General features: G+C 47.9%; 1 protein-coding gene across 16 annotated transcripts in view; it reads right to left on the reverse strand.

Annotated features, from left to right (window-relative positions):
* FAM193B (family with sequence similarity 193 member B) overlaps positions 1-25,264 on the reverse strand; it is a 31,434-nt gene extending 6,170 nt beyond the window's left edge. The window contains exons 1-9 of one of the 16 annotated variants that reach the window (XM_061190011.1): positions 24,966-25,026; positions 24,214-24,463; positions 23,885-24,067; positions 18,707-18,767; positions 11,000-11,242; positions 9,950-10,181; positions 8,355-8,742; positions 5,472-5,673; positions 4,320-4,559 (exon numbers count right to left, since the gene is read on the reverse strand). In XM_061190011.1, the coding sequence (XP_061045994.1) occupies positions 4,320-4,559; positions 5,472-5,673; positions 8,355-8,742; positions 9,950-10,181; positions 11,000-11,113 (1,176 nt within the window). In that variant the 5' untranslated portion in view covers positions 11,114-11,242; positions 18,707-18,767; positions 23,885-24,067; positions 24,214-24,463; positions 24,966-25,026. Of the gene's footprint in view, positions 1-4,319; positions 4,560-5,183; positions 5,206-5,471; positions 5,674-8,354; positions 8,743-9,949; positions 10,182-10,999; positions 11,243-18,706; positions 18,768-23,387; positions 23,506-23,884; positions 24,467-24,965 lie in introns of those variants that run through there. The other 15 variants (XM_061190008.1, XM_061190014.1, XM_061190012.1 and 12 more) reach the window with 15 other exon arrangements.
* Positions 25,265-27,613: the final 2,349 nt, after the last annotated feature.

Consider the following 27,613-nt stretch of genomic DNA (forward strand, 5'->3'; position numbering starts at 1 on the left):
TGCTAATTAAGAGGCAGAGTCAGGAAAGCACACCCAGGGGTGATCTTCAGAAGTTGTGTTTTTCAATATCCTTCGACATTCATTTTTTGACTTGTGACTCTGTGAGGCACTGGGAATTCAGCCATGCATGAGACAGTCTCTGCTCACTGACTTGAATCTGCCAGGGGAGACGGACATGCAAACAGGCTGTTTAATTCTGAGTGCCAGTGACAAGAGGTACAGGGAAAAAAGCACAGAGTGCTCTGGGAACCCAGACTGGGCCATCAGGAGGTGGTTGCCAGAGAAGGTAGTATCTCCTGAGCACTGAAGGGTGAACAGGATTATCCTGGGAAGTGTGAGACAAGCACTTTCCAGACAAAAGGAAATAGAAAGGCTGGGAAATGGGAACAGGCGAAATATTTAGGGAATGCAAACATTCAGAGGGACAGCTGGAGCACAGATTTCTTCTGGTGGGGGGGAGTGGGCAGGAAGGCCACAGGGGCAGACTGAGAGATGAAGCTGGAAAGCTAAGCAGGGGCTGGATCCTCAAGAGCCCTGCAGGACATGCTTGAGCCTGGATTTGGCCCTAAGGGCAATGTTCAGCCACTGAAGGCTTTTTAAGCAGTGGCAATAGGGTGTGAGCTCCTTGCGAGGTAGCACAGCCAGGACTTTTGGTTACGGGTGGGGAGAGAGAATGAGATGAGTCATGAAATCAACATCGACAACCACTACTGCTGCTGCAGCAGCTACACTGACCAAGCGTTCACTCTGCCCAACCTTTCTGTGCATCACTCCATTTTATTCTCGCAAAAGCCTTGAATTAGGTTCTACGGTTATTCTCATTTTATGGAGGAAGAAACTGAGGCTTAGAAGTTAAGTGATTTGCCCAAGGTCATACAGCAAGTATGGCAGAGCCAGGTTTCAAACTGGGGTCCAATCCAAGGCCCGCTGCTCTCCATCACCATGATGTAGTCCTCCCAGGATGGCACCTGGGGTTCTGGTTCAGGCAACTGGGTGGATGGTAGTGCCGTTAACTAGACAGACAACGGAGAAGGAAGAGCGGGCTCTTTGGACAAAGATGACAAGCTCAGTTTGGGATATGCTGAGTTTGGGTACCTGCGGGACATCTGTGAGGAGGTGCCCAGCAGCAGTAGATGTCACCATGAAGCACAGGGAGGAAATAGGTGGACATAATGACCTGGGAGGCAACACTATCTAGATGGCTGTTTCCCAGGGACCTGTCCTCAAGGGGGAGGGCCAGGCAGAGGAAGAGGCACTCACAAAGGAGACAGGACAGAGGGCAGAGAAAAAGTGAGAAATGTGGAGAATGTGGCCTCCCCGTTGCCCTTTCCCCACCCCCACTTGGCTGAAGTTGGAGGAGCCAAAGAAAACAGTGTTTGAAAAGGAGAACAAACAAAGTGTGAGATGTTGCCTAGTGCAAAAGAAGATGGAACAGGAGAGAATGATATGGCAACAAAGAACTCATTGGTGGCTCTGTGGAGCGGTGGAGGTGGAAGACAATTTGCAGTGAGCTGACAATTGCAGAGTAAATGCAGATGACGTCTTTCTGTGATGAGGAAAGAGACTGGGGTGGTGTGAGGTTGTATGCTCAAAGGACAGTCTGCTTTCAAAAAAAGAGAGTACTGGGCACAGTGAACTGCTGATGGGAAACAGCCCAGAGAGGCTGGAGCCACACAGCAGGAAGCTGGTGTTAGACTGAGGAGGCAGGAAGGACTGCACAGGCCTTAGGTAGGAAAAGGGCTAACTCTTCCCTCATGACAAGAAGGAAGTCTGCAGGTGGGGTGGTAAGACACTGAAAGAGTGCCTGTCCACTTGGCTTTTAATCCTTGTTGAAACAGTAAGGTTATCCTGCCAAAAAATAAGGTGGGGGTGGGGAGAGCCTGGCAGTTGGAGCAGAATGGAGGTCTGACAAAGGGACTGGGGAGAATGGAAGTGACGAGGAGCCAGAAGACTAGAGAGCAGCAAAGTGGGGGCTCAGGCACGCGGGAGACCACTCGGCCTGGGTGCCACAGATAGATTCGATCCAGTGCCTTCCTCAAGGTGTAGAAGGGGAGAGGCAGGCTTGGGTCGAACCCAGGACTGTGGTTTTTCTGAGTGGGTGTAAAGGAAGGGCAACGGGGCAAGGAACTAAGGACTGGTAGGAGAGTGAATGAATGATGGTCAAGGTAAGAGAAGGACAGGTGACAGTCTTCAGTGGATGAAGAGTGGTGGTGGGAGGTTGTAGATGACACAGCCAGGGGTTGGTTTCAAAGGAGCAAGGGTTAGGACATGAGAGAGAGAGAGTCATGGTCCGGAAATCGTATGAGGGAGCAGAAAAATACCCAGCTTTACCTGTCTCCCCAGGTGGGTAGTGGGTGGATGGTTCTTGTGGAAGCTGTGTTTTTGGTGGACTGTAGTTAAGTTTGGGAGGTGGAGGAGGGGTACCGGGGAGGAGGCTGATGTATAAACAGATAATGACCATGATCGCTAGTTACAGGACATCAGAACTACCCGCTTCTGCGTTGTATCTTGGCCTCTAGACTGGGTAGGGCAGACAGTAGCTGTGCAGGAAGTTTCTAAACGAGTGAGTAGAGAATGATAAAAGGCAGACTAGAGAGATGTGCGAGGTGCGGCCGTAGCACAGCGGAAGATGTTACCTGAGGAAGACTGCAAAGAAGGAAACATATGAATTGGGCTTGGGAGGAGGTTTTCAGAAGGAAAAGGAGGGGGCAGACATGAAGGAGAAAGGATATCCAGGCATAGCGATTTATGAAAAGCACACCAGGCCTGGGAAATGTGAAGTGTGCTTGCTGGGACCTAACTGGGAACCACTGCCTTGGGAGGCCAGGAAAGGCCAAAGAGACCACTGCTGCCCACTGCACACTTCTGGCTAGGCAACGCTGGCTAGGAGACAGAAAATGCTGACCATTTTCTGAAGGCAGTGGTGGGACCCTTTGGTTTACTACTTCAGGCTGCAGGGAAGGGGTCCTGGTTTGTCCTTTGGTTTGGAAAAAGATGGAGAATCACTGCTGCTTTCCAGAGCACCAGGGCTGTTTGACCACCGAGGACCTGGAGCTAGCTAGTTGTCAAACCCATTCTCTTCGGCTGAGCTCCTGAGTGTGGCACTGTGCAGACAAAGCTGAGGGCAGGCAGGCCAAGAGGTAATGAGGTGGCAGGGGATGAGCCATCAAACTCTGGTGCTTGCCTGGCAGCAGGGCTGCCCAGGAATAGCTCCCCCAGTTCTATCCTCAGCCTTCTGGGAGGAGCTCACTCAGCCCTCAGGCTGGGTCATTCCCATGGCTTCAATTACATCCCCATGCCAGCAACTCCCAGCCCCACACCTCCACCTCCACTTGGACGTCTCATGAGAATCTCCGAGTCACCGTGTCCCAACTGAATTTCCAGTCTTCTGCCAATTCCACCCTTGCTCGTTAAAGGTACGCCACCCTGACAGTCACCCTAGCAAACACCTGGGAGATAATCCCTGACTCCGTCATCTCCTTGTCCTGCAATCAGATCACCTGCCTCCTCTGAAAAACCCATCTCTCTTGCTCCAGGCCCACTATCAATCATCTCTCCCCTGGTTCTTGGTTCTCGAGCCTGGAGTATCACCCCTCCAGGCTACCTTCCATACTGCCACACAGTCATCTTGGGATGCAGATCTGGCAAGTGCATTCTGTGATTAAAGCCCTCCAGCAACCACCCCCCCGCCCCCCGCAGCTGTAGGATCAAGTCAAAGCCCTTAAGCAGGGCCCAAGAGGCCCTTCCCTCACCTCCACTCTCTCTCCTGCCTCTCTTGGGTTTGAGCTCTGGCTTCACAAAGGTGCTGTGGATGTGCTATTCCCGCTGCCAGGAGGGCCCTCCTGATGAATCTGTACTCACTCCCTACGACTCAGCTCCCAAGGCAGCCTCGTGGTACAGCCATTTCCAGCATGCCCAGGCAGGACGGGGGGCTTCCCTCATCCCAGCACTTGTCACACACTAACGTGCTTGTCCAGTTTTGTGTCAGTCTCTCCACTGGACTGAGCTTCTCCAGGGTGAGAACTTAACTGCATCGTATTTTAGCTCCCAGTATTTGCAGAAGTGTTTGCTGAATGAATACCTGACTTAGGCAAGTCCTGGGCTTTGAGGAATCCAGCAAGCGGCTTCTGACGCTATGACTTGTTTTTCCTCCAATCACTGGCCCCCAGGCTCCCTCACCCTGATGCCTCCCAAACTTATTCAGACCTTCCCAGAGCAGAGAGCCGCCAGCACCATTCATGCCCCAAAAGTCCTGGGGGTTGGGGCGAGGGATTCCTCGGGGAGAAGAGGTGGTAGAGCTGGGCTCCCGCCACACCCACCTTCTTTTTCAGTTTGTGCCGGGCCCGCTTGGCGGCCCTGGCGCTGTTGGGGACTTTGGGCTCCGTGCTGTTGATGAATTCCAGCAGCTCATCCACATCTCGGTGGTCCACGGCGGGCTCCCCAGGGATCCCGCCCAGGGCGCCCCCCTTCATGGGCAGCTCCTCTTTCCGCCTGGTCAGCCTTGAGCGGAGCTTCTCTCGGATCTCGGTATAATTCCGACTCGTCGGGGCAGCGGGTGGCTGGGGGAGGGGGAGGTGCTGACGTTACACCCTGGCCTGGGAAGCCCGTAGCACTCCCACCCGCTGGCACCAAACATGTGGTGAGAAGCGAGACAACTGTTCTTTCTACCACAGCCACTAAGACCAAATGGCTTCACCCTCAGCCAGGCCCGGAGCCAAGGCAGTGGTGGGTGGAGGGAGTGAGAGGTACGCAGCAGTGTTGGGAGCACACTGACTTGGGAGCCAGGAAAGCAGGTTTGAGCCCAGGCTTTGTCACTCAGAAGCTGTATGACCTTGGGCAGGTTCACTGAGTCTTTGTGAGCCTCAATTTTGTCATCTCTAAAATGAGGATAACAACCGCTAGCTCAAAGGTGACCAGCAATGTAATTACTTTCATTTCTTCTGTCCTCAACTGCTCTCCCTTAGCCAGCAGCCCTTTCCTCTTCACCTTATGAGACTTCTGAACTGCTTTCTCCCTGTCCAGAGACAGCATGTACTCTGCTCTGAGCCTCCTCCCTGGCACCACCTGTGTTCACTACCTGTCCCTCGGCTGGCTCTCACACTGGGGACTGAGAGCCTTTGCTTCCACTCTGCCTTCATCATGCACGAGCCTTCACTTCTCTGTGATTACACACGTATACATACTCATCAGAATCATAGCTTTCCTCTGCCACCTCCTTTCTTTTTGCCTAAGGAAAAAAAGTGAATCTTAAGAGAAACCATGAGAAGAGCAAAGGCAGCAAAATGTTGAGAAATCTCTACCTCACCAATGTGCTGTGAGGATCAAGCGAGTGGACGCTGGTGTGAGGACTCACAGGGTCCAAGCGCAATTATTAGCCCCATGAGCAAGGGGGCCTCGGGGAGAGCAGGGTGCTCCTCTGGCTCCCCTTGGCTGGCCACAAGCCCGCTCTGGCCTGGGCAGGGCTCACTCACCGCATTGTGGCCGAAGAACTCACAGTAGCAGCAGTCACAGAACTTCCCATCTCTCTGGTGGGTGGAGGATGAGGTGCAGGAGCTACGCTCTGAGCTGCTGTCCTCTTCCTCGCCCAGCCCCTCGTCTGCCTCGCAGGGCTGGGGCAGCTGGCAGGTCAGGCCACTATGGGTAAACTTGTGCCCCTTGCACCCAGGGTCCCTGCTGATGGGGGAGAAAGACAGGCCCAAAGGTGAGGAAGGGCAGGGCAGGAGCAGGCCACGAGGAGCCCAGGAAGCATCCCCACCATCACCTTCATCTGCCTCATCCCACAAAGGCCAAGGCAGTCAGACTAAATCAGAGCCTCACAAGAACAGGGCAAACACTCTCACTGTCCCTCAGGGCCCAGCTCAATGGCGTTATTCTGGAAAGGTTCCCTGTGCCTCCCCTGCCCACGCCTACCATGTGAGCCTCCTGGACTCTGAGGACGCCAGGTATACCTCTATCCTACTATCACGCTTTATAGCGATGGTCTGTTTACCCATCTGTCTTTCAGACCAGAGTGTGTATTCCTCAAGAATAGGGACTATGCCACTTCTATTTTTGGGTCCCAGTGTGCAGCATAACCACCTTGTACACAGTAGGTGCTCAGTAAGTACGTGTCTGAACAGATTAGTGGACTGATGGCTCCCTGGAACATCCAAAGGAGGTCAATGTCCTTTTACTAAGGTCCTTTTTTCCCTATTTTGTTTGTTTTTGGCCATGCCACGCAGCTTGTGGGATCTTAGTTCCCTGACCAGGGACTGAACCTGGGACCCTGGCAGTGGAAGTGCCGAGTCCTAACCACTGGACCACCAGGGAATTCCCTCTAAGGTCCTTATGATTGAGTCTGAATCACTGGACAGAGCTGCCTTAGCCATGGGGCCTTGAAGTTAAGAAAGCAAATGTGCCTTGTGGACCACAGACTCTAAGAGCTACTACTTGCGCCAGATACTGTATACAGCATATTACTTCTAACAATCCCCCAAATCCTGCAAAATAGGTGCTGCCATCCCCACATTGCAGTGGAGGAGGCCAAGGCTCAGAGTGCTTCACTGCTTTGCCCAAGGATCAGCTAGGACTCAGTCTGTGTACACAGCTCACGCTCTCTCACTGCACTGCTCTGCCTCTGGATTTCCGGAAGCATCCTGTAATATAGACTGTTTTCCCAGGGTAAGGAAGAGACAGGCCTGCAAGGTCCCAGAATTGGAGCCAGAAGAGTCAGAGCCCTGGGTTGGCTATCAGCAGTAGGAGTGCCCCAGGGCTAGGGCCAAGGGAGGCAGGAGGAAGGGTGGGGCAAGGAGCAGGGGTGGGTCAACACTCCTACTCAGCCTTGAAGCAGTTACAGAAGACAGACCACCGCCCTTCTGCTTCCCATAAGAATATGGGAGTAAAATCTCTGAGCAGGGGAATGAAACAGGAGGGAAGGGGGCAGGGCGCAGCCTTTGAAAGAATGACATAGCCCAAGGACATGACATAAACTGATCAGAATCAAATGGGTCCAAGATGGCACACAAGTCAACTTCCACTAGACCTTGAGCCTCTGTATATGCTTACTGTAACACATCAGCAAGCTAAATGACACACCAACAGGCACCATAACAGTTCCAAGATGGACCAAAAGGATCAAAAAGTGGGCTGTGGCCCAATTCCTGGAAATCCCCGCCCCTTCCCAAAAGAGCTGGAACACTCCTCCCACTCATTAGCCTATGAAATTACCCACCCCTATAAAAACTGACAACCCCCATACCCTGGCGCCTTTCTTACCTTCTGAGATGGGAGAAGGTGAGGGAGGTTCCATGGGGAAGGAATCATTATCAAGGTGCTTAGAGGACTTCCCTGGCAGTCCTGCGCTTAAGATCCTGTGCTGAAGACCCGGAGCTTCCACTACAGGCGGCACGGGTTCAATCCCTGGTCAGGGAACTAAGATCCCGCATGCCGCCAGGAGTGGCCAAAAATCACACACATGTGATTTACAATATAAAAAGATAAATCTATCTTCTCCAAAAAATTGTATCTTTCATTATATTAATATAAACTTTCTCAGTACTTAGAGTTACTTCTAGGAATCTATCTTAAGGACAGAACTCCTGACTCAAACAGATTTGTGTGCAAGGATGCTTATTACAGCCTAGTCTATAACAATTAAAAACTAGAAATGCCTAAATATCCAGGAATAGGGGAATGATAAACTATGCTAGAGCTGTACAATAAGACATTATGTGGCCACTGAAAAGTTTTCTGAAGAATTTTAACTGGGGAAATGATCATGGTATAATGTTAAAAAATAACCACACAAAAATATATAGAATGTGGACCTCGTTTTGTTATTTATATATATTATTTATATATAGAAACATCACAGGACTTCCCTAGTGGTCCAGTAGCTAAGACTCCGCACTCCCAACGCAGGGGGCCTGGGTTCGATCCCTGGTCAGGGAACTAGATCCCACATGCCACAACTAAGAGTTCGCATGCCGCAACTAAAGACCCTGCATGCTGCAGCTAAAGATCTCGCATGCTGCAATTAAGACCCAGCGAAGCCAAATAAATAAATAAATAAATATTTAAAAAAAAAAAAAAAAAAAAAAAAGAACATCAAGAAGAAAATGTACTGCAGTGTTAAAGTTTAGGTTGCCAGGAATTATTTTCTTCTTTTATATATTTTAAATTTTTATACATTTCTAAATTTTTCCAAGTTTTTAAATAATAAACACATATTTCTTTTATAATTGAACAAACTATGGAAAAAACATAAACACAGTCTACCCTTTAATTTCTATCCCAAAGGTACCCTTTGCAAAGTTTCCCAAAACTCTTTTAAGTTCAAGCTGTCAGGGAGTTTGCTCTTTGCGCCACTCACTTACCTGTGAGTGCTAGTGAGCTGCTGAGAGCTGGGTGGTGGGAGGAGGGGCCCGCTGCAGTGCCCGCTGCAATGCCCACTACAGGGGTGGCTGCAACCCGAGAATGGTGGAGGCATCTTCAGGAGCGGCATGCTAGTGGAGGGAAGGTGGGGGCTCTGACATGGCCCTGGGGTGTGGGGGGCAGCAGCCACGGCAATAGGGCATTCTGAAACCTGGGCAGGGAAAGGTGCTGCCGGGGTGGTGGGCAGCAGGTGCGGGTGGGGTGGTGAGCCAAAGGATCCGGGGTGAGATGGGATCAGCAGCGCTGGCTGGGGGTGGTGGCCGGTGGGGCTGTTAGGTGGAGCAGTGAGGTCTGAGTGCCGGTGGTGCTCCGAGATGGGGAAAACCTCACCTGTGGGCGGATGGGGGAGAGAGGTGTCAGTGGGAGCCCAGATCTTGGGAAGGAAGCCCAACGGCTCATTGCTGCAGCATCCTGCTTACTGCGACCAGAGGGAACATGCCTGGGCACAGCCTTTCAGCATGGTGGACTTGTGAGCTTTCGGAAAAGCCCAGCAGTACCTTGGGCTGGAGAGATTTCTCTTCAGGCAGCAGCTGGACAGGCTGAAGCCCAGGCCTGAGACAGAAGGCACCAGGAATGCCAGCCCCATGCAAGGCCACAACACCTCTGCTGGCATAAACAGGGGATACATGTTCTGTGTCTCAGTGCCTCTTTAGGACCTGCCTGTCAACAGGCATTCCTCAGGCCCAGGGCAGGATCTACAGAAGCCAGTGGAGCAGCAAGTTGAGGCTCTGCCTCTGGGCCACGTGGACTGAGGCAGCCAGGGTATGCCAGACTCCCGGGTGGCCCCAGATTTCAGAGGACAAGTGGGAAAAGGCTTTGATGACTCTCTCTGGCTTATGCACCAAAATAACTGGAATTATGCATTACTCAACTCACAATTCTGGGGGCAGCACCCCTTTGAAGAATTCAGGTCCTCCATTTAGAAGCAGACAGTAATTCATATTTACACAGTACATCAAAAACCCGAGATTTTTTCTTTGGGTCACTAAGCGTTATCTCAGGGTCTAAAAAAGGCTTACACAGCTGCAAAACTGGCTAATAATCAAGGCAGCTCACACTGCCAATCTCTTGTGGATGGAAGTGCAGTGCTTTTATAAAAGCACCCATCCTCTAGATGGAGAAAAGGAGGCACCCAGGCCCTCTGTGCTGCTGCAGGAGTCAGGTGATCTGATTCCTAATTCCCTAAAGGCCCTTCCAGACTTCACTTTCTGTTCAGCCAGTGCTTACCAGGTCCCCTCTTGGATCCAATGGGAACAGCTATCAGAGCCAGTCCTGGGGAAAGGATTCCCACCAAGACAGTCAAGGGCTAGATTCCCTGCTTGGCTTCCACCAGGACAGCTCCACTTTTACTTATTGGGTTGGCCAAAAGAGTTTGTTTAGGTTTTTCCACAAGATGTTATGGAAAAACCTAAACGAACTCTTCTGCCAGCTCAATATTTTAATAACCAATCTTCTGATTTGTTTGAACAAAGCGGTTAGGAAAACAGAGCTCTCTCCACTTATGGGGCCTGGCTGTCTTCCGAGCTTGGAGACTCACCAGGGATGGAAGGAGGACTCCCGAGCGAGCTGCCTGGCACGGCCCCACTGGAGTGCGGGGAGTTCCAGAGGCCCGAGAGCTTATGTGCTGACAGGAACGAGCTGGGATCCCAGTCCCCTGAGTTCCCATGGCAGGAGGAGGACGAGGATGAGGACGATGAAGAGGAGGACGAAGAGGAATGAGAGTCACCCCCACAAGACTGCGATTTGCAGGATGTGTGTGACAAGGAGATCTGGGGAAGGGGGAAGAAAAAGGCTCATGGTAAAAGAGGAAACATCAGAGCTAACCCTCTGCTGCCTCAGTTTCCCCAGGGACACCTCCTCCTCCAGGCCCCTATGCCATGGCCAAAGCACAGTTCCCACAACTAAAGGTGCAAGGGCAAATGCGGGCCAGGCCTTTGCCAAGAGGGGCTGTGGTGCTCCCAGTGAAGTATGTGGATATGATGAGAGAGATTCTGGTAATGGCAGAGACTGCCTGTCAACTGTGGGCCTTTGGGGAGTCCTGAGAGCTGGCAAGGAGAGGAACAGTCTTTAAATTAGGAGTCCCGAAGCTGAACTGATTCTGGGTAAAAGAGAGGGGCTGGGGGGAATAAGAAACGAGAAGTCCGACCTCTGTGATTCAGGAGATGGCACTTAGACAGCTCCTAGGCATCTTGGAAGCCTTCTAATGGAGGCACATTGCAGACCCTCAAACTGACCTTTGCCCTCCATATCATATTGGTTGGCTTTTGAGCTGCCAGAGAGCTGAAGGCAGCACAGTCACAGGGAAGGGTCAGGATCTCAATCTACCAGTACATCTGAGCCGGCCCTCACACTGTGAACTGTCCTCAGGTGCTGGTGGGCTGCCTGAAACCTCTCTTTTCTTCCCCCAAATGTGAACCCAAGCTGCTAATGCTGTGTGGATGCAGCCCAGCAGCCTCTTGGCACCTGGGCGTAGGTGCTGCCTAAGGAGAGCCACCTGAGAGGACAAGGCAGCAACAGCTCAGCAGCCTGACTTCTTTGGGCAGGCAGCGCTCCTGCATTCAGGGACCCCTTCTCAGCGGTTACCTACCGCCACTGCATGTTCTCGACCTGTCTGCCTTTCATCTTCCTCCATGCTCTTTCGGCAACTCTGGCAGACCCATAGAGGCATCTCGCCTAGGAGATTCTTGACGAGCTTTGGCATGAAGTCAGGGGGCAGCTTCTCACCCTGCAACACCAGTCCATTTTGGGAAGGGCCTTCTTCCCAGCCTTTGCGTTCCCGGTGACACAGCAGGCAGCAAGTCTGCACAGACTGGCTGGAGGTGGGGGGAACCTGTCCAACAGACAGAAACAGGGTTTCCCAGAAGGGGAAGGGCTCTGCTTAGAAATAATATTAACAATACTAATGACGTCACTTATTACGTGCCAGGCACTGGGTTAGGCACTTTATTTACCTAATTTTAGTCCTTGTAACAGCTCTGCAAGCTAGGTATTATCATTCTTCTCTTTTTTTTAAAAGAAGAAACAGATTTCAAGAAGTTAAATAAGTTGCCCAAGGTTATAGAGTTAGTGAGTGAACTAGGATTTGAACCCTAGTGAGGGTGACTCCAAAGCTCATGCTCAAATGCCCTAATGCCCCAATGTCCCCAAATCTTGAAGGTTAATGAGAAGATGGCCCTTCCTTCTCTGGCATGTCTGGAAGACGCCACAATCCTTGGGTGTCTGTGAAGTCTATAGACCAATCCCCACCTGAAAGAAAAAATGTTTGTTAACGCAGTTTGGGGGAACATGTAGGTTTCCTGAAGAGCTGCACACTTCCATTAGGATCACAGCAGCATTTTGGAGGAGCCAGTCAAAGAGTATCAACTCAGCTGAAAACTGAGTTGGAGGGTAAGGCAAACCCTGGTGCTTCTGAGAGGCAGTGAGGTATGGTGAAAAAACCCTGGGCTTTGGGGGTCAGACTGACACGCATTCTAATCCTTCCCTGACCACAAATTAGCTGGGTGACCTTGAGCAAGTTATTGAACTTCCTGAGCTCTGATTTCCTACCTACCTTGCAGAGTTGTTGTGAGGGTTGGTGCCTAGATAGGGAAAGTGCCTAGCCCTGTGCGTGCCGATAGCATGGTCCCAGTACACAGTAATTATTATTTGGATTTTTTTTTCCCTTCTAGGACAAACTTCACCTAGAAATATAAGTCTATAGGTTTTCTATCACATTGAGGGGTACTGACTGGGAGACTGATTGTGTCTAATGACCCCAATTAATGGCTTTCCTATATCCTGCAGCTTTGTACTATAGTCCCTTCTCACTCTGACAGTCATGTCACTTTCTTCAGCCAACGGGATGTTAGCAAACATGCTGCCAGCATAAGCTTGAAAAGTGTGTATGCATTTCTACTTGCCTCCTTGCATGGCTGGTCTTGCTCGCTCTCGCACCCCTGCCATGCCATGTAAGCATGACCAGGCTAGCTGCTGAAGGGATGTGAGAGACATGTGGGGAAAACTGAGTCTTCCCAGCTGATTGGCCAGCAGATCAGATACACGAGTGAGCACAGCTGAGATCAGCCAAGTAGGCCCCGATCAGCAGAAACACCCAGTCAACCCAGAGACTCATGACAAATAATAAATAGTATTGTTTTAAGCCACTAAGTTTTGGGGTGGTTTGTTACACGCAGTAGTTAACTGATATACCTTCCAAACTTACCCACCACTAGGTAACAGGTATTTGCAGAAGCCTAAGCAAAGGCATTAATAAGGGTATCATTTTCATCCTACTAATAAAATAAATGGCATCATCTTTTTCGAATAAAATCACCTTCTCACAATAAGTTGGCATCAGGGTATCCTTAAATCTGTAATGTTACAATTACACTGACCTGGGTCCCTGGTTTCTAGAAAAAGAAAGGAATCAAACAGCAGTACCAGGAGCATACTGAAACATTTACGGAAGTACAAGGACCTTGGAAAAGAATACCAGAGAGAGAAAGAAAGGAATCTTACATATGGAACTCATGTGAGATGCTGCCTAAACAGTCTGTGCCAAGGGGACATTTCAGTGAGCAAGTCAGCTGCTTAATGGCAGCTGCAAAAGAATATAGGTTTCTAGAACCCATTGGTGATGAGTATCTCATGGAAAGGGTGGAAGGCTGATGGAGAAGGATGGTGTTCAGATAAGTTACGGCAAGGGAAGCCTTTCTGAGATGTGTACCCAGGAAACTTTCCATAGCTACAAAATGCCACAGTAACTCCAGAAGGAGGAGGTGAAGTCAATGCCCAAGTCCCTTTCCCTGTGAGAAATAGAAAAGTGACCATATTTTTAAGGCAAACACCAGGACGTGTAATTTTACTACAATGGAGTTTCATTTCATTTCAGTGTTAGGTTCTATAGTTATTACATAAGATGAAAATCTTGTATGAGTAAAATTATTCTCGAAATTTTTTATATAGCCTGTAAAGTACAGTATATATGGTTTTGTAGGTACAACCAAGAATTCAAATGTATAATGTAAATGACAATGTGTAATAAGTGATTTTTTCTGTTTTCTTTTAAAAGTGAAAACAGAATTCTTATAAGTTAAATGTGTAATCAATGTGACTGTACTTAGTGCCAGAGTACTTGTGGGAGGTGCTGGGGTGTAGTAGAAATAACACTCGCTTTGGCATTAATCCTGGGCCTCCATCACTTACCAGCTGTATAATGCTGGGCAAGTTCTACTTATTCTACGTCTCTCCAACTATAAAATGGGATTAAGTCCTGACTTGCAGAGTTGGCTGTGAGCATTGTGATAAAGCACCTAGTGCCAGGCATATATGTTGCTCAACATATGGCACTAATTATGAACATGATGGGGGCAATGGGAAATAGTATTTAAAATCAGGATTATGATTGAAAATATAGAATATACAATCACTGTATTTTAAGAGAATGCAAGAGTCTCTCACATGCAATGAACTGAAGGTGATTTTTAGGCATCTTAATCTGTCCTCACTCCATGAAGTCATTCCTTAAGTCCCCCAAATACTTTCTGTACTCTCCTATGTCATGCCTTTGCTAAAGGGGATCCTCTGCCTAAAACCCCCTTCCTCCCCACATTTACCAATAAGTAGAAGGGCAAGGCTTAAATAAGGCCCAGCTTAGGTCCAATCTCACCCAAGCTTTCCTAGAGATTCCCTCTTATAATTCACCTCTCCTTCCTATATCCCCACAGCACATTGTGCCTTTGCTACAACATCTGTGCCTTCCACTTAACTTATTTATCTGTCCCTTCTACTAGATGTGCTCTTAGAAGGCAAGTACCAGATCTGATTCTTGTCTGGATCCCTCACAGTACAGCACAGGGCACAGGCTCAGCTGGGCACATAGTGGCTAAATCAGATTTGTTAAGTGTCCCCATGGCAATACAGCTGGCAGGCAGTTTGGTGAGACATTGCTTGAAATTACTGTTTCCCACAGAAAAAGGCCATCTCCCCACCCTGGACCTCCACCCAAATGGTTCCAATCTCAAGTGTGGAAGAGTGGAAGATTGCATTCCTTGGGGATTACAATGAGTTTCCACATTCATGGAAATAACATGACTTTCCCTAGAGCCAAAATGGTACACATGATAAATAAGAATAGCCATCAATGGAAGTGAATTTACAGGGCAGGCTGTCTTTCTAGTTAAAGGAAGAAACACAGGGCCTGGAAAGCTAATTAAGTACAATCTGAAGCAGGGATATACCACCTACATTGCATAAGGTTGCCCAGAGGATTAAGTGACATTAGAGATGCAAAGCACTTAGCTCAAGGGATCCATACAGGAGGTATTCAATCTATTATCTAGGCCCCTTGGCTGGTCTGTTCTTAATAAGTCTACACTGGAAACTAGCTTATCCACTGTCTTGAGTTTGGTATACTAGATTCTTTCTTTCTAGGCCCAGGTAGTTCTGGGGGCCACCCTCAAAGCTGTCTTAACTCTAATCTTTGGTGCCTACCCCTGGGTAAAACTCCCAGTGGAGCCTGGGGACTTTTCCCTCTGACATTTTCATCTCTACTTTAATTGCCAGAGGGTTGTGGGAATTCCAATCCCTGGAGATATTATATACAGTTAATACTACCAGATTTTTCAAATTTTTGCTTTGGCAGAGAAAAGCTCTTGGTTCACAGTTCCCTTTGACTGCAATCTCCTGCCATTTTCCAAATTCCTGGCAATCATGACTTCTTATCCCCTGTAGTCAATTCAGGCTTTCAACTAGCTGTTCTCAAGCTGTACTTTTTAGCACCTGGCACAGGATTCCCACATGAATAACATAATCAATAAATGTTTATCGAATGAATGAAAATTCCAACCATGTTTCTTCATCACAAAGGCTGATGGAACTGATTCTTAAATCCAGCAACCCTGGGCAACAGCTACTTATTCCTTCTTACCTCAGTTTAAATTCAGAGCCTCTCCAGATTCCGGTCTAGCCTTAGGTAAAACATGGAGGAGAGAAAGGAAAGGTTCTAGTGGTTCTCTAGATTTGGGATCTGCTCAAAAAAGCTCCAAGATAATTCTGCTTCATTCTCTGAGCAAACCCCAAATCTCTGGACAGTGTGGGGTTACTCACACAGGGGATCGGTGTTGTAGCACGCACATCCCCAGAGCAGTCAATGAGCCAGGGGAACCCTAGACTGTGGCCACTCCCAGCCCAGGAGGCTGGCATGTGCAGCCATTAAAACCAGTACCTGCTCCCTCACCTGACCAGGCCCAAGACTTTTCTGTCTTTGTCTGAGAAGCATTATGCTAAGACATTCTAGTTTTTCCTGTGAAAAAAGAGATAAAATCAAAGAAAGGGGAAGCCAATTTTTTCATGGAACACCATTTTTACTTCAAAGAATGACTGACTGACAAACTACGGTTATTCAAACTTGGGTTATTGGCAGACATTTTCTCAAAAAATGACCAAAACGAGACTGTCACTTCAAGGAAAACAACTCTGTATTTATGGTCAATGATAAAATTCAAGCTTTAGGAGAAAATTAGAATTTTGGAAAAGTTGTATCTACAACAATGAGCTTGACAGCTTCCCAATACTTAAAGACTTTATGATGAAATTGATGGTGATATTAACAAATGTTATCTTCCGATATTATAAAATGAAACAGGAAAACATTTGGAAGATATACATAACTCAGTGAACCTACTTTCCAAATGATCAAAGCATAATGTTACAGAATCATGCACTGGTGTAAAGTCCGCTCAAAGTGTTAGGTGAACCAACAGATTTTAATGTAAATGAGTATAAAGACTTTACTGCTATGGTCTCAGATTCCACATTGCAAAGAAGAATACAAACAATCATCTGGAAAGGCTATCAAAATACTTTTCTCTTTCCAACTACGTATCTGTGTCAGGTTGGATTTTTTTTAAAACATACTTCAATCAAAATAATGTATTGCAACAGATTGAATACAGAAGCATATATGAGAATCTAACTTCTTTCTATTAAGGCAGACATAAATTTGCAAAAGTGAAAACAAGACCATTTTTCTCACTAATTTTTTTGGAAAATTGTTATTTTTAATTTAAAGTTATTTATGTTAATGTGATAGGTTTAATATTGTTATTCTGCAATGAATTAGTAACTAAATATTTTTGAACTTTCTCAGCTTTAATACTTAATTTGGTAAATATCAATAGTTTAACCAACAAAAGCTCTTTCGGGTCCTCAAAGTTTTTTAGGAATGTAAAAGGGTCCCAAGACCAAACACTTTGAGAACTGCTGATGTAAAGCATCTAACAGTGCCTGTCACCCAGTGGGTGCACTATAAGCAATAGTGATTATTAACAACCATATAGCAGTTCATGGCATATCTGGATAGCTTTTTGGGGGCATGAGTAAATTTTGCACTTCAGACTTTCTGGCCACAACTTGGGAATTATGTGTCACTAGGCCAGATGGCTGTCAAGGACTGCTCTTGAAGCTGGATCTAATTTCCAGAACCAAACCTGCTCTCATTCCTTTCATGGATTCTTTTTACTCCCAAGAGTTTGTGTATGTTTGAGAGGATTCCCCCAAGACACATGCTGTATCTAACCAGCAGCCCTGCAACAGTTTCCAAATTCTATTCTGAAGTGGCCCAGTAGAGCACTCTACTCTCAAGTCACCCAACTCCAAAAGCCTCCTTGTCACTGAGGCAGGCAGAGGACAACAGTTAAAATTCCCTTCCAAAAGCAGAGAAAATGATTAATCCCCAGCCTAGAAAAACTTATCAGCTCAGTCATTACCACTCACTCTTCCATTCACCCATTCACTCCCTCATTCAACAAACATTCTCAGGGCCCCTACCTGGTGCCAACCATTGTGCTAGGTGCTGGGAACCATAGAGTTCCTGCCTTAAGAACACATGCGTAAACCAGGCAGGTTCATGCACGGGGTTGTCAATGCTCCCAAACTCCCAGGATGCCTCATATTCATTTTGGAGAATCAGGCAGGAACGCATATTAAAATAACATACAATTATAATTAATAAACAAAATAATACATAAATTAAAAACTGATTAGGACACTGGGCTTCTCTACTTAATATAAGCTTATTATGTGCCTTCTCACATACCTATCCAGTTTGAGGATCTCTTTCCTTTACCTCCTCTTTCCTACCTTGGTCTCTCTTTGATCTCTAGGCTCCTTTCTGGTGGAGCTCGCTACCATGGCACCCTTTGGCCCCTGGCATTTATAACTCGGCCCCAGCTGACCTCTCCATACTCCATTTCCACGCTTAACACCTGAGAGCCATAGGTTCTACTCATACTGTTCCTCAGATACACCTTGCCCCTTCAAACCCCAGCACCTCAGCTTTACTCCTCACGAAATTCCTACTTATCCCCTAAAATCTTGGTCAAAGGTCGCTGAAGCTTTTGCTGGACCAGGCTGAGTAGAATTATTTCAGTATAGCACCTATCACATTGTGCCATAGACATATCCTTTGCTTACTCCAAATCCTGGTAGAATGGGAGCTCTTTGGGGGCAGGGAGTAGACTGCGGCCATTTAAGTGTGTCCAGGAACTAGGCTTGGCTTGGGCCCGGCACATAGTAGGTATTCATTGAATAAATGAACGAATCCTTAAAGCCCATCTGGCTCATGTCTCAGCTGCTCTACACAAAGGATAGAAACTAAAACACAGCCAAACAGCCCCTTTCCCGACATACCATGTTGAAAAGGCATGGCTGCGTCACTCCAGGCCACTAATGGGAGGGCATCAGTGCTAAGAATCTCAGACCATTCTACTGCTGGCCATCAGAGGTGTAGTTAATTCTTAGGGAGCTGATACAACCTCAGTGCCCTGGAGCTTTCACCCAAACTCCCACTCAGGCTGTTGGCTCAGGTCCTTCCAGGAGGTAAGACAGTAGTTTCACAACATAAAGCCACTTTGTGGAGAACTCTCTTCAGTTGTACAAGCTGAGTCAAGGATAGGGCAGTGAGTCTTTCTGACCCCAGGGGCCCTCTACCCACCAAGGCTAGTTCATCTGTCAAACCTGCCTCCTGGGTGCAATCAGCAACAGGAAGGCCTAAGCTGCTTCTTATTTACCTGGAACCTTGGGCAAACCTTATTACCGACTACTCTGTAATGGCAACACAGAGTTCTCATGGGTGGAAGAGTATGAACTTTGGAGACAGACTGTTGTGAGTTCAAATCCCAGTTCTGCCATTTTCAGTATGATCTTGGATTATTACTGAATTTCTTTGAGCCTCAATTTCCTCATTTATGAAATGAGAATAAAACCATACTTCACAGAGTTGTGAGGACAGAAGGAAATAAATTATATAAAGTACCTGGCCTGGGCCTGGCACACAGTAGGTGCTCAATACCCGTTAGTTTCTTTCCTCTTCTGTCCTGGAAGAAATGACAGGGAAACTTACTAAGTGAGACTTGCCCAATCCAAAGTTATTACTTGAAGCACAGGACAGAAGACTAGACAGGTGACCTTCAAGGTCTCTTTGACCCCCGCCCCCCCACCCCTCAGCCCACATTCTCTTGCTGCAACTTCCTAATAAGAACCTTCAATATTTCCGGGCCCTTCTTTCTGCCTTAGTTTCCCTATATCTATTCACTTCAGAATGGAGGGGGAAACCACAAAGGGATCTGGATAGCTAAGAGCCTTGGGTAGGAAATAAAGGACAGGTGGCCTATAGGACTGCACCATGTTCATCCACCTAGAGTCTGAAGGATGAGGGTGGGAACATGGGCACAGAACTGAAGGGTGCAAACACTGGGCCTTTCCCGGGACACAAGCATGCCTCTCCTCAGTCCTTCTCTGCTCTGCATATTCTGCCACGAAGAACCATTAACCACTCCTTTCCACAATATCCATTCCCTTTCTCCAATACATAAGCACTCACATCTTCACTCATACTGTTCCCTCTGCCTCTTCCTTTTTAGGCTCAATTTGGGTGTTACATTCTCCTAAGTCCACAGGCAAAATAAACTGTGCTTTGCTCTGGGATGCCCTAACATTTTTTTACATGTCTCTTGTAGAGAGCTTATCACGTGTATCCTGATTATTAAAATCTGTCTTCTCCACAGAAGACAGCTTTTCAAGGGCAGGGCCTGTGTCTCATGAATCACTGCATCCCAATCATTTAGTAGAGGTGGCAGCATGTGTTTCAATACACGAAGAAAGATTAGCAGTTGGAGAATATGGGCAACAACTGGAGAACTGGGAAAAGTTTGTTTTTTAAAAAACTAAGGCTGTTTCTTCTCCTGCTTATGGAAAAGCTCTCTCCTCCCCCAGGAAGCCCCATTCTTTAAAGAATAGCCTAGGCCTCCGCAAAGATCCCCATGGCACCCTCAGTTCAGCAATTCCCAGACCCAGCCACACATCAGAATCACCTGGGGCAGTTTAATAACAATAGATCCTGGGCTCCAGACCTAAAGACTCTAGGTCTGGGATAGGGTCCAGCAAAGCACAAAGGATCTGATTATTAGTTAGGCTGGGGTGAGGGAGAGGTAGAATCAAGCAATCACAGCTGCTTCTCCCACTGAGAATTACTTCCATGCTATCAGAGAGAATTTAATGAAGCACATCACACTTTCCTACTTAAAACCTTTCATTGATTCCTCATTGCCTACAGGATAAAGCCCAAACCTCTTGGTTTTCAAGAACCTGCTAAACTCTCCAGCCAGACCTCTCACCACTCTCCATGACCTGGGCAGTTCTGGCCTCTGGGTCTTTGTCTATGCTGTTTGCTTTGGTTAGACACTTTCTCTCACCTTCTCTGGAGGACCTTCTACTTGACCTTGAAGCCTCAGCTCTGAGAAGCTTTGTCTAGGCTATCACGTCTGTGCATCCTCAGAACAAAGCATCTATAATAATCACAGCTACCACTTGTGCTCAGTGCTTGACATGCAGTACTTGCTGAACCCTAGTGTGAGCCCAGCATCACTGTCATTTTACACATAAAAAAAAAACCAAAAGGCTGAAATACTTCTAAAGGCGTGTACTAGGATCTAGGATTTGACTCAACTCAGAGGAAGTGATGCTCTTCTAGCCTAACTGCAATTATTATATGCATGTTCTTTAGACCATGAGCCCCTGTGGGCAGGGACCATGTCTGATTCACTTCTGCATTCCCAGCTAGCCCAGGGCCTGGCACAGATCAGGTGTCCATTAGTGTTGGTAGAATAAATGAACGCCAGGTCAGGTGAGAGGAAGGCTGGGCATGGTGTGTGTGCAATGTGCCTGAATGAATGAGTGACTGCCAGCCTGGCCTAGCAGTGCGGGCAGATAAGAACAAAGTGCTAGAAACCTAACATCTCTTTTATTATACTTTAGTTTAACAGCCATTCATTAAACACATAGGACCATGCGTAATAAATACACCAAAAATAAATTAAAACATAGCCCATGCTCTCAAAAATTCTAGGTTTAGTAAGTAAAGGTGTTAGGATCTTAATAGTACATCTGATATCATTTATTTAGCTTATAGCTCTGGGACATTTTAAGGAAATTTAAAATTTTAATTACTTTTTTTTTTTTTTTTTTTGCGCTGTACCACATGGTATGTGGGATCTTAGTTCCCTGACCAGGAATGAACCCATGCCCCCTGCATTGGAAGCTCGAATCTTAACCACTGGACCACCAGGGAAGTCCGGAAACTTAAAATTTTAAAATCTTAGTAGGTAAGTCTTCATCTTAAAAAGACTTTTGGCATTTCTACATAGTGAATCTCTACTGGCTTACAAAGAACCAGAGGTGACAAGGATCTCTCCTCAGTACCATTTCTTCCTAACTGCAATGAAAATGGCTGGGTGGGCAGTGATTTTAAGGGGGAAGTCTCAGGGTATAGGGATTATCTCATTCATCTGTGTGCCCCAAATAAAGGCCTTGGCACAGAGGTCGTTAATACTTGCTGAGTGGATTAAACATAATGAGATGATTTTAATAAAGATACTGGCTGATCATCTGCTCCAGTCCCATGAGGGAGCAGGTTTAACTCTGAGCAGTGGGGGAGCCAGGTCTCTACAGTTCCTTTAAACTAGGCTGGGCAAAGTCCCAGGTGATGCTGTAGAGATGAGAAATGGGAAGGGCAGGATGAGCTCAACCCCCACCAAGTAAATGCCAGTTTACAGTCTAGCAAGTCTCCCGGGGGTTTACTGAGTGTGCACCTGGACTACAAGCTGAGTGGTCCAAGAGAACTAGAGACAGCCAGCAGAGCTGGCAGGTGAGAACACTCAGGCTTTGGATGGCCAAATGGCTCCCTGCCACACGCCACATCCAATTCTAGCTCTGGCGTGAGGAGCACTAGGTGCTATGTGGGTTGCTCCACATTCTCTGGTGAAGCTGTGGAAGAGGCTTAAAGAAGGGAAGAAACATGCCCACAGCAACAAAGCTAGGAGACTGAGCAGGAAGCTCACCCCAAGTCTGTAACATTAAATACTACGTCTCACTGCCTCCTCCAACTGCTTTGTAAGTTGGGTTTGTTTTTTTTTCTTTGCTAAGAAGGCTGTAACTGTTTTAGTCTTCTTGTGAAATAAATGAGGATTTGGGTTTTTAGTGAATGTATCAATGTAGTTTAGTGGTCTAATCAATTAGAAGTAAGGACTTTTGGGATTCCAATTAAGCTCAAAGTCCTGCATTTAAATGTGTACAGGTTATGAAAATGAGCAAAGGAAACTGGATGCAACCAGAGTGGCCTATGAGCCTTAACTCAGAGGAAGTAATGATCTTCTAGCCTCACCACAAACTACTATATACTTGTTCTCTAGACCAAATGAGCCCCTTGTGAGGAGGGACCACGGCTGATTCACTTCTGCATTTCCAGCTGGCCCAAGGCCTGGCACAGATCAGGTGTCCTTCATATGATAAAGAGGGCAGACACTTCTCAGAGACTGCAGATTACTGCCTCCTGGAAATGTGGGCCCAGGAGCACCAGATTTTGTTTTAAGAGATGGCACAAATCCAGTTTTGCGGGAAACCTTTGATTTTTAAAAATACTGGCTCAAATCAAAACAAAAACAGAAACAAAACTACATGTGACTTGAGGCATTTAAACCTGTATGTGGACTGAAAGTGATCTCATTTGCCATCTTTGGCTTCGGTTTGGCATATGACACTGAATTTCACCTTACTTACCCACTCTAAGTTTTTAAGATAGGGTTCTAAGTGGTGGTGGGAGCCAGAGATCCTCACCAAAGGTATGCCTGTGGGTAGAGCAATGACTGATCCCAATTCTTTCAGCAGGTGCTTTTCACCAAGGCACAAAGGCCTGCTTCTGGCACCCAGAACCCCCTTCCCCAACAAAAATGGGGCACAATCAGAGGAGAGTTTGTCAGTTTGTTTCACCTATTGTGGCTAGAGTAAAAAAATGCCCTGTTAAATACCCCACAGTACACAGAGTGTCCTGTTTTTGGTGGTAGTGGGGGCACCTATAGTAGGAGTTATTTGGGCAAATGTTTAGCTTCTCTGAGTTTCTGTTTCTTCATCTGAAAAATGGGGTTAATAGTATTTATATCCTTCAGTTCATTCATTAAAATTTGTTAACCGCCAGGCATAGGGGTACAATGGTGACTGACTTGGTTCCTGCACTCTCAGAGTTTACACAGCAAAAGCAGACCAATAATTACACCAATAGCTAACTCATCACTTTGTGCTAAATGCTGAGGAGAACACAGGGGTAGTGGGAAGGTATGTAAAGTGCCTAGCATGAATAAATGAATGAATTGGCAGGTCAAGCAGTGGAGTAGGTAGGAACCTACATGTTAAAGTTGTGTCCTATATAAAAACTAAATGGTTAAGCCATCAACCAAACTTTCTGGCCATGAATACTATAGGCTGGTTAAGTGGCAGGAGACCCTGAATGGGAAAGAGAGAAGACAACTCCCTGGCTCTCTCCTCCCCCACTATCCCCTTCTGGAGAACAGCACTCCCAGGGGGCCCAGAGAAGGGAAAGAGAAGGCTAGAGGGGAAAGCAGCTTCAGGGTGGGACCTCAGACCAGGCAAGGGTGGGGTCCAACCTGAGGAGTCAAATCCTTTGGAACCAGTCTCAGCCCAGGGTAGGGGTGGGGATGAAGGTGGGGCTTCTGACACTCAATAAGTGGTGACATCTTCATTAATTAAAAATCTGATTGTAATCTGAGACACAAAAAGGAGACCAGTATCAAAACTGGGTTACAATAAGTACACGTTCTCAACGGATTCATTCTCTCTCATTCACCTAATTATTCCTACTCTGTGTCAGCAAGGCCCAGGGCTAGGTGTGGAGGATCAGGGATAGATGGCATGATCTGTGCCCCAGGGGAGTTCAAAGTTCAGGGAGGGGGGGCGGGGCACAGACACATCAACAGACTATCTCATTGTAGAATGGGGAGTGCTACCACTATCTCATTGTAGAATGGGGAGTGCTACCGGAAGGGAGCACACGGGGCTGTGGGACATAGGGGGCACCTCACGCAACTGGGGAGGTCAGGGAAGGCTTTCTGGGAATGGTACCCCAAACAGCATCCCCACTCACATGCACAATTCCAGAGATTCTACTAGAAAGCTGTCAAGAGCCATGCCTTCTGGCTGCACCAGCCTCCCAGAGTCCCCTGCTGCCCGATGCAGTGTCTGCAGAGCCAAACGCATCTTCTGCCACGCCTCATCCTCATCCGGCGCTGCATCCGACCCTCCAAGACTCCTGCAGGAGCCTGCCTTCCTTGGCAGGCTCATCCAAAAAACCAACTCAAAACTCTTTTGTCAGAGCAAGCTTAGGGCGAGCCACCCAGCCCCAGATGCCATAACCCTCCCAGAGCAACTGTGGCTCATGCCACCCCAGCTTCGCAGTGAACACCGGCAGGGTACCTCCTATTATCTCCTTTGCTCAAATCAAAGTGACCTTCTCCCAGGTGGCAAACTGGAAGCTTTGGAGAGTCCTCCTACTGCTCACTCTCAGCAGGATTCGCCAAACCCAGGGATCTGAGGGTCTGGGTGGGCCGCCTTGTAGGTCGGGGGTATACAGGGGAGAAAGAGCAGGTTTTGCTGGGTTTCCACCTCGGTGCAGGAGCCCCACCAAATAGTCTTCTGGGCAGCCTGACTGTCTGCTGCAACTGCTCTGCTGGGCAAGGAGAGGAGGGAGGCCCCGGGAGACATATGCTGGGGGCACAGCTGCTGAGGGGGCAGCGAGGGGAAGGGGTGGAGCCGCTCCCGGGGGCAGAGGGAAGAGGCTGCAGCCTTCCAGGCCCCAGCGCCCCGAGGTGGCCTGTGGGTGGGTGGGGAAGCAGGTGGGCCCAGGGGAGGTAAAGGGCACAGAGCTAAGCTGTGGCCTCAAGATTGGTGCGCGGTCCCAGTGTGGGTGGGCGACCAGAACGTTTCCCGGAGGCGGCCGGAGAGGGCAGGAAGCCTGGTCTCAGGAGAACAGGACGTGCCGTGCCTCGGCTTTGGACCAAAGGATCCAGACTCCACTCCCGCCTTGGGGGAGAAAGCCTCAGCCCTGGCCCAGGGGGTAAGGCTCTGGCCCCAGCCGGGGGAGGACGGTCCATCCCCAAACCCGTCCCGGCCCCGCTCCGGGGAGGTGAAAGAGCCCGAGCAGCCAGACTCGCCTCGCTCGCTCCTACCTGGGGACCGGGAGCCAGATTGGGGTCGTCCTCCTCCCTGGGGCCGTCGCGGTAGGGCTCCGCCGGCGCCTCCGGGGGCCCTGCACCCGCTCCTGCTTCCAGGCTCGGCGGCGGCGGGGGCTCCGGCGCCTGGGGCTTCTGCGGCCCCGCGGCCCGCGCCCGCTCGCGCCGGCCCGCGCCACCACTCGGCCTGCTCCGCCTCCGAGTCATGCTGCTGCTCGCGCCGCTCCCTCGCTTCACTCGCGCCACCGCCTCCGCCTCTGCCTCCGCCTCCGCCGCCGCCGCCGCCGCCGCTCCCCTTGCAGGACAACAGCCAATATGGCGGCGCCCGACTCCCCCTCCGCCGCTGCCAGCAGGTCAGAGGGCACGCGGAGTCCGCGCCGCCGCACTAGCCCCCGAGGCTGCCTGCGCCATTTTGAGTAAGGTCACCACCCGGAGTTCCGCGGAAGAGTGAACCTGGTGAGGAAACGCCCTCCCCATCCCAGGATCCAAGGGATGAGACCTGCGCGAGGGGAGGGTGTGCGCTGTAGTAATCGTGCTGCACGGCCCTGGGCGCTTAATAACTGTTAAATGGATGAGTGAATTTGTAATTTCTATAGTGCTACGCTACTTTCACAGCCATGACCTGAGTCCTCGGACCTACACTGAGTGGCAGGTACAGTAGTTCCCATTTTGCAGCGGAGAAAACCGAGGCTGCAAAAGGCGAAATGGTTGCTCAACATCAGCCAGCCAGAACTCATGGGCTCGTGGACAGCCTGAGCTGAAAGGGACAAAGGGATTGTCTAGAATCGTATTTTCAGTGTATGGTCCACGGGGAGTCCAGCGTTTGGTGCTTGGGACAGCGAGACACACCTTCTCAGTCTGTTGGGGAGAGTGGACACTTAAATACACAATTACAAGTGTGATAAAGATGAGATGACTGGGGCATGTACTAGGTCAGTGTTTCCAAAAAAGTGGTATGTGCGCGAGAGGATTTTGAGTGGTACGCAAAGGAACATTAAAAAAATGTAATGATTATGTATTTAATTGTTAAAATTGGGATATTTTCCCTCCCTTTCTTTTTTGAATATATGACATGCGTATAGTACAAATTTTTTAAAATAGTTTTGAGTGCAACTTGTCTCATGCCAGGGCCAGTGGTGTCCTGAAACCATATGGTGGTTATATGTAGAGTTGCTGTTGATCCATCAACAAGGGCAGATTTCTGACATTGGCCCAACCCAAGGGAGCAAGGACTATTTTGAGAGGAAGGGCTAAATGGAAGGCCCTGGAGCTCTCCCTAACTGCCAAATGAAAAAATAATACTTCATCTCATTACAGGGATTAGCGCCACCATCAAAGATTTGAAAGATTCAGGGTGATTCCCACTATATCAACATTACCTCTTCAGTTTGGCCAGAACAGAGGATAGATGGTATTTTTTCCCATTCATTTATTTTCATTGTGGTAAAATTTGTGTAACATAAAACTTACTGTCTTAACCATTTCTAAGTGTACAGTTCATTGGTATTAAGTACATTCATATTGTTGTGCAACCATCACCACCGTCTATCTCCAGCACACTTTTCTTCTTGTAAAACTGAAACTCTGTACTCATTAAATAATAACTCCCCATTCTCCTGTCCCTTCAGCCCTTTGCAACCACCATTCTACTTAAAAAAAACCTTCCCCTTTTCCCTACACCCCAGCCTCTGGTAGCCACTATTCTACTCTCTGTTATTATGAGTTTACCTTTTTTTTTTTTTTTTAATATTCCACATATAAGTGAGATCATGCGATATTTATCTTTTTGCGACTGGCTTGTTTCACTTAAAATGTCCTCTAGTTTCATCCGTGTTGTTGCAAATGGCAAGATTTCCTTCTTTTTTAAGGCTGAATAATATTCCTTTATATTTATATTTTATATATATATACTTTTTGTATATTCCTCATATATATTCCTATATATATTGTAGATATTTATATATTCCTTTATATACATATACATATATACAGATATCTATCCATCTATATCACATTTTCTTTATCCATTTATACATCAACAGAGAAGATCTATCTATCTATCTATCCATATCACATTTTCTTTATCCATTCATACATCAACAGAGAAGATATGGCTTCCCCGGTGGCACAGTGGTTAAGAATCCGCCTGCCAATGCAGGGGACACGGGTTCGAGCCCTGGTCCGGGAAGATCCCACATGCTGTGGAGCAACTAAGCCCATGCACCACAACTACTGAGCCTGTGCTCTAGAGCCCACAAGCCACAACTACTGTGCCCGCGTGCTACAACTACTGAAGCCCTTGCGCCTAGAGCCCGTGCTCCGCAACAAGAGAAGACACTTCAATGAGAAGCCTGTGCACCACAACAAAGAGTAGCCCCCGCTCGCCGCAACTAGAGAAAGCCCGCGTGCTGCAACGAAGACCCAATGCAGCCAAAAATAAATAAATAAAATAAATAAATTTATAAAAGCAATAGTAAAAAAAAACAAAACACAAAGCCAGAGAAGATAGATGGTCTTAAATCATGACCGAGCATTATGATAAACTCATTCTGGTAGGGAACCCAACTGAGGGACTTTTTCAGAGTGGTCATTCTTGGAGGAGACCAGTGCAATTGTTGGCCCACAATTATAGGTCTGATCAATGC

This window comes from Eubalaena glacialis, chromosome 4 (assembly GCF_028564815.1).
Source record: "Eubalaena glacialis isolate mEubGla1 chromosome 4, mEubGla1.1.hap2.+ XY, whole genome shotgun sequence".
NCBI classification, from domain to species: domain Eukaryota; kingdom Metazoa; phylum Chordata; class Mammalia; order Artiodactyla; family Balaenidae; genus Eubalaena; species Eubalaena glacialis.